This window comes from Triplophysa rosa, linkage group LG18 (genome assembly GCF_024868665.1).
Source record: "Triplophysa rosa linkage group LG18, Trosa_1v2, whole genome shotgun sequence".
NCBI classification, from domain to species: domain Eukaryota; kingdom Metazoa; phylum Chordata; class Actinopteri; order Cypriniformes; family Nemacheilidae; genus Triplophysa; species Triplophysa rosa.
This window is the reverse complement of record NC_079907.1, coordinates 4842277-4854035: the sequence shown is the minus strand read 5'-3', so window position 1 is coordinate 4854035 and position 11759 is coordinate 4842277. Positions and strand designations below refer to the sequence as shown.

Below are 11759 nucleotides of genomic sequence, written 5' to 3'. Positions count from 1 at the left end.
AATGTACGTGTGTGCGGCTTCTGGTCTGTGTTTTATTATAATTTAACAATTTGTTTTATATTTGATTTATGTAGAAAATTGTATATTAATTGTATTAAATTTAATTAAAACTACTCAAACAGTTATTGATTCTTTGCGGAGGTCTACCAGGAGTTAAAGATGGGGTAACATGCTATGTCATGCATTCTGACTTCTTTACATTGATGAACGTGCTGGCTTCTCATGCTTAACATGGTCAACTTGTTAAAAAACGAGTTGGACGTATGACGTAGTATTTCTGTACTTGATACACTCCACCAACACTCCAACTTGTTTTGGAAAGTTTTTATTTATTTATTAATTTTATTAATATTTTTTTCCTTTTATTGGGAAATTCTCCCGGAAAAGCAAGGCGAAAGAAAGAGCCCACCCACGGGCCAACCGACGAGCATAGGAAGACCCGCTTATCAAGATTGGCTGCGCTGTGGGCCTGCAGATGCAGCTCGTTACTCTTGCGATAGGAAGAGAAGTTTGAACACGGCATTTCAGTGATGGATGTTATATAAACGGTGGATATAACGTTGGATTTGGAGATCGTTTGAAACTGATAGATGGAGCGGTCCCAAGGCTAAAAGAGAGTCTGAGGCGGCACGAAATTTGACGGAGGCGGCCGCCTCCAATTTTTTGATGCAGGAAAAACCCTGTATACATATAAATGCCACAAACACATATTATACAAACACAAACATTTATTTTGAAATCGACTAATTGCGATTAATTGATTTGACAGCCCTACTTTGTTTTAGATGTTTCTTTTCGAATTCACACAAACTTATTAAATACACACAAATTAGTTCATTGTTGACATGATGTAAGAGTATAGTGTACACAATAGTAAACAGCAAAGCTTGTGTTATTTGGTCTTGGCAAATTGTTTGAGTATTTGAATAACATCTCTGATTTTTGATTGCAGACTTTGGTGTCCTGTAAATCGTTTGAGACCTCGAAAAACATGAGAGAAGATGCGAGTTGGTGGGGTGTTTTTCTCAGGAGTCAAATCTGAGAAGCAAGAGATGAAAGCCCTGTTCCAAGCTGAATGTTAACTTGTGGTCTTTGCTTATACGCGTTTGTAAAATCTACTAGACAGTAAGATGTCACTTGTCATTTTGGGCTTCAAAAATATGCCCTGTGTGCTAATCTGCACGGGTGTGAACTTCATAGTAGACTTTTACCCAGGGGTGCCAAAAGAGGACACATTTGTGATTTTCTTCCCTGTGGGATGGAACAGGGTGAAGGAATAAGGATTCTCAGGCTATGATAAGGGCAGGATGGCAGGTAGAGATTAGTAGACTCCCAGACCTCTTATTTCATTTCTTCTCAGTCTCTCAAACATAAACACTTTCCAATATTGTTTCAACTTCCCTTTGGGGGCTAATTGTTGCCGTTTGGCATCTGCTGCTCGAGCAGAATTTATGCACTACCACAATTTCCATCTCAACCACATGCAAGCCTTCCGAGTTCAGCTTGATTTATCCAGCAGCACCCTGGCAAACTGTGTCGGCGCACAAAACCATAAACTCAATAAATCACACGTAAAATACATTTCCAAGCCGTTTGTCTCTTGCATGAGTGTGGTCCTGCGTACCGAACGAGCGCAGTATTGAGATTCTCTTGGTCCAATGTTATGAAAAATTCCCACCCGAGTCGCTGACTTTGTCCCACGTCTGTTTGCGTGTCATCTCTTAGCACGGCACTTTGGCACTCGGATGGCGTTAATAATTGATCGTCTTCATCATCACTTGCTTTGCTTGACTGCGCCGTGTTGTTCGTGTGCGTGTGAGTGCATTTTTAATTGTGTGTGGTTTTGAGCGTGTGTGTGTTCTAGCGTTTTAGGATTCTGGCCTTTAGAATGAGAACACTGTAACGTTTTATTAATTTATAAACCAAACAGCACCCGCCCGCCGAACGGACAAACGTGTCTATTACTTATTCATAAGCGTTTGTTGCAGGCCACCAAGAAACAAGACAGTCCTCTCATCTCATGCAGAGCTCCCTTACAGTCCCCACAACAGACGAGCTATTTATCAGCATGTATATTTGATCTGACAGAGTGCTTCTTACTTGTTTGTATGGATAGACTGATACTGGTGGTTTTAAGTTGCATTGGTTCATGTGCTTTCGGGCTTGAGCTCTCGCTGAATGTCATCAGAGCATTGCGCTTGCAACACAGGGTCACGGGTTCGATACCCAGCGAACACACATAATAATATAAATGTATACCTTGTCTTGCCTTGGTTAAAAGCATCTGCCAAATGCGTAAATGTAAAGAGGAATATTTTATTAACAATAAATCAGTGTCACAGTTGACTTGTTTTAAATTCAGGCCTCCTTACTTTTCTTGCTTGAATTATAAATCCTGGTGTAGTATTTTATCCAGCTGTTAATATTGGGAAGTTAGAACTTAACAACTTGATTTACTTTAACCACTTAATGTGCATTTTAAAGTTAACATACAATTAAAATGTACCCAATTTACTTTTTGTTGTAAAAATCATTGTAATGTAATGACTTGCTGTCCTTCTTAAACACCTTTCGCTTTAAGCTAGCATTACTAAGCATTACTTTGTAACCCTTTCCCTCCAACTCTGTGCCATATACAAGGTTCCAGTTATTTCCACATGCAGGTAATGTCTTAGAAGTTGCATATTCGCTATTTTACTTCCTGTTTTTTACAACTGGGATGGTGTTTGGATGAACAGCGAAACGTCTTGTTCGTTCTTTTATGTAGTCCAGTGATTTTAATACCTTTTGTTTGAATATTTTATTACCTGGACGTTTTAGAAAATCATAGTTCTAGTAATGTACTGCGTATTTTTTGTTTTTTTTTGCGAAATGGAATACTGATATTGTACATTATTTCCCTCAGATGGACCGGCCATCTATCCGAGGCATATCCCATCTGCGGCCTGAGATGCTGGAATAGACCTCCCGCTACCCTGCAAAGGAAAAACTTCAAGGTACATAGTACATTTCCCAAAGTTTAGTACAGAAGGACAGAAGTTTGTGTATGCTGCTGTATGTTGATAAAACGAGTGTGATGACATGTATAAAAAATTTGATACAGAACATGCAAATCAAATAGGACTTACTGTCAGCCAAAAGCAGAACCAGAAGTTCTGTGAAACCTTCATCACTTTATTATCTTGTGCTTTGAGTGGAATTTTTTGCTAACATTTCCTTAAAATAGCCACCGCTTTCATCAACAGTCAAGAGCAGTTTGAAGTCTTTTGAAGATGTTCTGCTCACTTCAGGACAGATGTGTTAATATCTCGTGTTCTGTTGGATGAACGGACTGCTCTTAAATCCTGCTGATTGTCCCATTTTATCAAACTTATTTTCTCCAGACCGGCTTTTAGGAAGAAATCTCTTGGCCAGAGTGACGGCTGTTCATAAAATACTTCTTAACTTGTATCAAGTGGCTATTTTCTCATATCATGATTGACACTAGTGAGACGCAGCTTTTGATATGTTTACCCAAAGCGTTTTGTTATATATATATATATTTCGAGTACGTTCTCGCCTGAAAATCACTTGCACTTTGTCTGGAGTGTTCGTCCACACAAAGACGAAACGAAACCATTTAAATTCACACCCAAGATGGATTTCTTCAAAGCGTTTTTATTAATATGGCCCTTAGGCTGTGTGTTTGAATCATGTTGGCCCAGGCGATTATGACGATTAAGCAATCGTTTCTGTGATCCAGTAAAAACAAAGCACAGGCTCCTCGGTGTCCGTTGCATGCGTGTGCTGTCAGAAAAGGATTTAAACTGTGGAGACCACCATCACTTTCCAGCATCAAAGGATGATCACTAATTCTCATTTTATCCTATTTTTACACCTTTTTTTTTTACATCGCATGACTTCTCCAATGGGCCGTGCATGCAACAACTTTACTTGTTCATGCTTCACTGGTTGTGTTTAGCTTCCACCCTTTTCCTCTCTTTCCCAAACTTACTAGCATACTCAGGTTTGTTATACATTTGAACGTAGCTCGTTTTTGCAAGGGATCTTTAAATTCTATGGATTTAAATAGTTGCAGTCGATTAGAATTGTGATGTGGTCGATCGCAAAAGTTTAGAAAGGAATTCGTGAGAAACCCAAGCAGCGGGATTTCATTTTACTTTGTCAAATTAACACTCAGTTTAAGTTTATAATGAACACTGTCAGACCAACCTGACTGCCGAGACTCTTTAAACAAACACACTGAGTGGATTGACGGGACTCGAGGGAGCACGGAGGACAGAGAGAGATTCCTTGTGAAAATCAAAACAAACAGAAATCCCGGGAATGGTAAAGCTTGGCTTTCGAGTGCTTTGAAGCGGTTTGCCGTTCATTTTTGCAGTCTACATTTCTTTCTTCATTATAATGAAAGTGCTTTTCTTAATAGTCATCTTGTTTAAAAAACTACTCACCCGCCTCTTAAATTAGCATGTTTTAAGGCCACTTTTCCTTTTTATACAGGGAAGCGCTCCTTCTCGGTAGAGAAGGAGGAAGATTGGAGTGGATAGAAAGACTAAGAAAGATAAAGATTGGATTAAAAATCCAATTCCTCCTCAAGCAGTTGCTGTAGTTGCCAGTGCTTCCACTCTATCCAGACTCGTCTGTGTCTTACCGTCGCAGTTTCCAGCTGTGTTAAACAGACAGCCGGTACCCAGCCAAATTAGCCCCGTGTGCTCACTGAAGACCAAACTCCCGACAGGCTTATGCATAAGCCGCAAAATAATAAACCCACAGTGAGAAGCGTTTTCTGAGACCCTTTAAGCATCCAGCAAGCGCCTGGCATGAAGGGAAGACAGAGATAAGCTAAGACAATGAGACTGAATGGAGTGGAACAGATAGGAGAGCAGCCAGTGGCTGGAAAGTGCTGCTGTGAAACGTGAAGATGAGGGCTGCTGTCGGCTGACATTGTCTGCTGTTGTGCTCTACATTTGATTGCTTTACATTATTTCATTTGTTCATTTGTAGAATTACAATGTAACCATACAAAGACCATACTACTATAAATAATATAATTAAAGGACTGAATTTATAGGGGAGGTGTGTTGATTCTGCACCATTAGTGTTACAAAAAAATGACCAAATAATGTTTTTTTTTTTACGCTCCTGACCCGTCCTAAACTCTTGCCAGTGGATTTGGTGTTTCAGGATTCTCAAATGAACAGCAGGTTCGAAAGCATCACAATGTTTAAACCTTTCATATGGGTTTCTAACAGTTGCATTTTACTATTAAAAATTATATTTCAGCTTTACGTTTATATAAATCAAATGTTTTCATTTTATTAAAAGTGTGCTTTATAAAATCCATAATTAAAGGTCTAGTGTGTCATTTTTGGGATGATCGATTGATAGAAATGCAATGTAATATACTGTACATAGCTATGTCTTCAGAGGTGTATAAAGACCTTACATAATGAAGTGTTATGTTTTTATTGATTTAGAATGAGCTATTTCTATCTACATACACCGCGGGTCCCCTTGCATGTAATTCGCCGTGTTCTGTCAGCCAACGTAGTGTTTCGAAAGGGAGGGGTGGAGTGAGCGGTTGGATGCTATTAGCAACCTTGCCGCTAGATTTCACTGACTGGACCTTTAAAATGCAACATAATGAAAACAGCATAATGTGACTGTATTTCAAAACTGAAAGTTTTCTTTGAATTTAAATGAAGTAACTACTAATGTCATTCTGAGTCACCTCTGCTTTTGAACAAGGTCTCTCTCTCTCTCTCTCTCTCTCTCTCTCTCTCTCACACAGACACACACACAAATCACAGACCGCTTTATGAAGTGGACCATGTGGGAAAGGCAGGAAGTGACATCATTTTCTGTATGTTTACCACACAGCAGGCCATATTCCTTGATTTATTGACTTTTGAGATATTCTAGAAATGACTTTGCCATCTTTTCCAACCAAAATATTTATAATTGTAAAATATTAATTGTAAAATAAAAAAACAACCAGGTGCATTTACATTTTAAATGTAGACCTCATGCATGTTTTACAAAAGGCATTGAGTTGTAAGAAATTGCCCCTTCTTTCAGCAACAAAAGTGAAGAGAGGTACTAAGATTATTCAAAATAGGTCAACTGTATATGTTCACATGTTTATGAATAAATAACTTTACAAAATACATTTATTTACCTTTATAGAATGATTGCAAAAGTATGTAAACAGCTACATTAAATATGGCAGAAGGTTTGATCTTCAATCCCAGACACCCAGCAGTGGATAATTCCCAGTCCCTATGAGAGATGATGCATAGTTCCAGGAGAAAATCACTTCAAATCTCTTTAGCATTTTCTCTACAGTACATGGATCTAAACGTTTCACCATAGCCACTTAAAACCACTTTGGGGTTTTTGCAAAGACTGTAAGTGTTATGGTGAGATGGTATATATTCATGTAGCCGGTGAGGTCACATTGAGGTTGTATCTCCCTTGTAGGTGTAAAGATAAGACTGCTTTTAATTCAAATTCTTTCAAACAGTCAGTGGCTTATTATTGTTCATCATGACTTGTCAATCATCCCATCCAAACGTCCTGCCAGTCATCTGGTAGAACTTCATGTTAAAAGGTCTGTAGAAGTCTCTAAGTCTCTGCACCACCTCAGGGTCAATGTTTGGGTGGGTCCGCCCTTTGGTTTTTCCCAGGCAATGGGGTTTGCTGCTGCCCTCGGCCTTCTTAAGACATGGGAAGCCCTTGGTCTGATTGAAGTAAAAGTGTTTGTCTGTGATGATTCGTTTCAGGCCCAGGAAGTCCTGCACGCGGCCCAACTCTCCGGCCGGGTCGGTGATCAGACGCTCTCCGCTGACAAATAAAATCTGTTCCATTGGGAAATACTGCAGCCAGTTGTCCAGGTGCTTGGCGTAGATGCCGATCTGAATTGCGCTCCATGAGGTGTCGATCAACCCTGTAGTCCTGTTTTTGAACGTCAGGCTCTCGAAGGTGGGAATGTCAGGCTTCTTGGACAATGTCTGTGTGTAGTCGGAGATGGCTCGTGTGACGGGGTCCCGGACCACCACGATCAGCTTGGTGTCATGGGACAAGGCGTAGATCCGGGCCGGAGCCTCACGCGTCACAAAGTAGCTTGGGGTTTTCTCCATGGTGATCTGGCCCTCTAGGGTCTTGGGCATCAAGTCTCTATAAAAAGACAAAAAACTAAAGGAATTAGTTCAGAGGTATATACTGTACGTCCCATTCTGATAATGAAAATCAGTCAATGTGTTATATTACATTTTTTTACGTTTACAAACAAAACTATTGATGTATTTTGATCTATTATTGATCTATTCTGTGCATATTGTCACTCAATTTTCCAAAAAAGTCAAAATTTTCAGCTAAAGTCTGTGATATTTTAAGAGAAATATCAGTTCCAGCAGCTAAAGCTAGCTAGCCAGCAGAAGCACCCTCAACATTTGGCTTGCGTTTTTTTTCTCTCTCTCTCTAAGGCTCTTTTGCTTTGCATTCTAGCTGTTCTTGGTTTGAAAGACTGAGAAAAAAAAGTCTAATCTGTTTGTCCATGACAGTCTCTCTCACTCTCTCTATCTTTCCAGCCCTCTTCAATGCCTTCAGGACAGTGACCCGATCCAAAGAGGATAAAAGCAGTGGATTAATGATTTACAGCACTCCACTCCACCATTTAGAACCTCATAAGGGCTCGTTCACTTTAAATTCAGCCCAAGCGCAGAATGCAGCCCTTAATTATTTATCTTCCTCCACTTGGGGGGTTTAGGCTCTGACAAAATGGCCTCCTCTAACCCTGCTGGCGGTTTATAGGCCATAATAGCATTAGTGGGCTGCGGTCAGCAGGTTCAGATAGCCCGATCAGGTCATTCCAAAAATGCTTCTTTTATTTATTGTGTCATATGCTGTTACAAATCCAGGACTCTTATAAAATGCATCGCATACATTAGCTTTTCAGTATGTTGCATTGAGTGTCTGTGTGTAGCATGCAGTCACGTCTATGGACGCCTAGATTTTTGAAGTCATCTTAGACAATAGCAGGCAGGTGGGCTTTGCCTCTTGTTTACACTGGGTTGATGTGGCACCACATTGTGCAGGTCTTGTGGCCTTCAGGGTACTGCACATCATTGTCTCCATCATGAAATAGACATGAATGTGGTCCATAGATACCATTTATATTTAATAAGATTCATCTTTTTGGATTTTTGGACCTTTTTAGTCCTTACGAGCGGTATTTAAAACTCTAACCATCATTTCACCCTCCTTTGAACATTTCTTTGATACACATAGGCACAAATAAACTACAGAGGTTTTACTTGGGTAAATTTAGAACTTACTGTACAAGGTTTTAAAATTCATATTACCTACTGTGGGTTCTTTTGATGTTATTTTTTGACTTTTTTTTGCTAACGGGATAGAAAATAACGGGAAGTAAATGACAGAATTTTATTTGGGGGTTTAATTATCTTTTAAATTTGACTATAGTAAAAGAAAGTGCTTACAGTACGTTTTTGACCTAACACAATAGTTCACCCCAAAATAAAATAAAATAACAATTATTCACCATCATGCTGTTCAGAACCTATATAGGACTCTTCTGTGGAATTCAAAAGAATATATTTCGAGAAATGTCTCTGTGGTTTTGTCTCCATACAATCAAAGTCAATGGCGTGCAGTGATGTTTGGTTACCAATGTTCTTCAAAATGTCTTAAAATAAGTCATAGGTTTAGAATGACATGAGGGTGAGTAAATGAGTAAACAATTTTAATTCTATTGGGTGAACCCTGTAACATACAGTATTTGCTTTCACGAGCACAAGAAATGTATTAAAGACATGTAATTTTGGGATGCGATTGTTACACCAGCAGTCAAGAAAAATCCTCTTTGTGTCACAACATAAGGCCGTTTCTCAGACATAGCACCCGTAGGGAGATGAAAATTTAAGTCTCCGACGATATCAGCGAGAGAAAGGAAGAAACACGGAAAGCCTGGGAGGACGAGAACACATGATGGACAGCCTTCACAGTCTTAATGCTCTCTTAGGAACCGTATAAAAGGGAGTAGGCTGGAATATTTTCCTCCTTCCCCTGGCAGGGGAAAGTGAGGCTTTCTCTAACAGATGTTTATTGGCAGTGTAAATGATGTAACACTTGAAGTAGCTTTGCTTCCAAGTACATTTGATTTACAGTCCTTTCAGAGCAAGGTTAGATGTCTTGTTCGTGCCGTAAGAGTACGACTCCCTGTGCACGCATTTAGACGTTTAATACAGGCTGAAAGCCGCAGCCATTAAACACATCCGGATCATTGCAGGGTCTGACACGTACCGATCCAACGGCAAAGAACATCATCCAAACGAGTTGTCTCGCATTTAGATGATGAACTTTAAGCAAAACCAACGAATTGCGTGTGAATTTTGCAGTGACACACACATTCACAACCCAGTGTGTTTTTGTTTTAAAATAAAAAAACGAACTAAACTAATCAAATTGATGCTGTTTGTTTTATCTGATCCATTTTAGGTATTGGAGAGAGTCCAGCGCTTAAGGTCCACTGTGATGCCCCCGGGCCACGTCGAGTCAAATAGGCACGAGGGTACCCAGGCCACATTTCCATAGATTCATGTCTCCCTATAGAGAGGTAAAACACGCATAAATATCTCCCACAACCCCATGCTGGCGTCCAGAGCAGATAAGCGTCATGTAATTGACTCAATATTTCTGCCCTCCGGACAGATAGACTTCTGAGAGTTCTTTCTTTCTAACCGCATTCCTCGCTCATCATTTTTCCGGCCTGTGAACTGCAGCAGGGGTCAAAGGAGCTTGTCTGTGATTTAAAGCCACTATCAGAGTCTGTGTTTGGAAATAACATTGCTGGATCATAAACAGGGTGCAAGAAGAACGCTCAACACAACACCAGATGCAAGTACGGTTTTTGGATTTGGTGGGTAAATAAAATCTTGGCAGTTGGATGGCAAACTTTTAATAGGAAGTAAAACGAAAACACATGGTTTAAGGTGAATTTAAAGTGACTCTCACTTATGTAAGTGATGTGTTTTATAAAAAACAATTAACACATTTTTTTGTATTATTTTTCCAGTAGTTTTTTTTGGGGGGGGTAGGTGTAGTTTCACCAGAGATGGAGGCTCAACTCATATTATGATACTGTAATGCAATGACTTATAATGTTTGTTTTATAAATTCTGTTTAAAAAAATTCCCACAATTTAAAATATGTAATTGCGATTAATAGCATCCAAAATAAAAGTTTGTGTTTACATAATATGTCTGTGTACTGTGCATACTAATTCAGTAACACATACATATATTCATATTTAGGAAATATTTGCATGTATTTATTTATATCTACCAATCGTTTAAATTATGTATAAATGTTTATTCTTTTTTTATGTTTTATATCTTTCTTAAATATATGTATGTATGTGTATGTTTCTATAAATACAAAATTAATATGCACAGTACACAGACATATTATGTAAACACAAATGTTTATTCTGGATGCGATTATTCGCAATTAATCGTTTGACAGCCATGAAAATAATTCATTAAAATAAGTAAATATGAAATAATACAAATGTAACTATGGAAATTACATTTAAAACAAATCAAATCTATCGTATTTTAGCACCTTTAATCGACTCACTATTTCCTATAATCTGTCAAAATGTACTCTTGCCAGTCGGCTCCTTAAGGTCTCACCCTGAGACAATTTTGAAAATATATTATAATATATTATTGAAACAATACATTTTTGTCTCCAGAAATAATTTCAAATCTTACTTGTCATTTCGTGTCAGAAAAGTTTTTCTTGTCTTTTTTTTCCGTCTGATATTAGCAGGTTTGACAGAGCTTTATGACCCCTTCAGTCGGAACCGTATAGCCGCGATAGTTCACCTGACCTGAAGCGTCGAGGACATTATGGTCTCTGACAGGTATGCGAGTGCTAATCACTGCTGATGGAGCACAGAGCAGGTGAGTGAGATAATGATGGAAACGATGTCTGTTTTTCCACTCCGAGATCACTCAACCATCAAGTAAGCTCGGGAGGCCGTGGCATAGGAATCGCAATCAACTGTATTGTGTGTGACTTGTGTGTTTGAGCTGTTGCTATTAACCATCTGTACCGTTTAGGATCTGACCTTTATCGGTGAGGCCATGCTTGTGTTTTTTCAACCTTTAGAGGGAAAGTTCAAATTATGTCATTTTGTACAGTTTGAATAATTTATTATTTGTTCTTTCACATACAATCACACTGAATAGGGACTGGAGTTTTCAAGCTTATATATATAACAGAGTCATATACTGTATGTAAAAAAAATATGTTCTCTGAGATTGTGTGTGCATGTGCATCATCTGGTTTCTTATACTTTTCAAACAGACATGACCAGCTAAAAATATAAGCATTTAAATTGAGTTTAAGATAACTCAAAAATGTACATCGCACAGTTTATTATATTAAATAATAAAGAGCAGGAAAGGTTTGGAATTCGCGGTGCATAGCTGCAGGTTGTGCTGGTAAATTTCCCGAAACATTTCCTATATTTCATTTCATAAAGCGATTAAACTGGACAAAACTACAGGGACATATATGTAAGTAAGACTAAATAAGGAAGATGAAAGTTTAAACAAATGCCTCACTTCATGACATGTTCAAGAATACACACACACACAAGGATCTTTTACAGGCACCTTATGGTATTAATTCTCTCGGTGATCTAAACTCCTGCTGTAATCCAATAAAAT

The 11759-nt window shown here is 38.7% G+C and overlaps 1 protein-coding gene across 1 annotated transcript in view; it reads right to left on the bottom strand.

The window, feature by feature from the left end:
• Nucleotides 1–5883: 5883 nt before the first annotated feature.
• si:ch211-216b21.2 (heparan sulfate glucosamine 3-O-sulfotransferase 3A1) overlaps nucleotides 5884–11759 on the bottom strand; it is a 30452-nt gene continuing 24576 nt past the window's right edge. Inside the window, exon 2 of the mRNA XM_057358688.1 lies at nucleotides 5884–7176. Within this exon, the coding sequence (XP_057214671.1) occupies nucleotides 6555–7176 (622 nt within the window). The 3' untranslated portion in view covers nucleotides 5884–6554. The remainder of the gene's footprint in view (nucleotides 7177–11759) is intronic.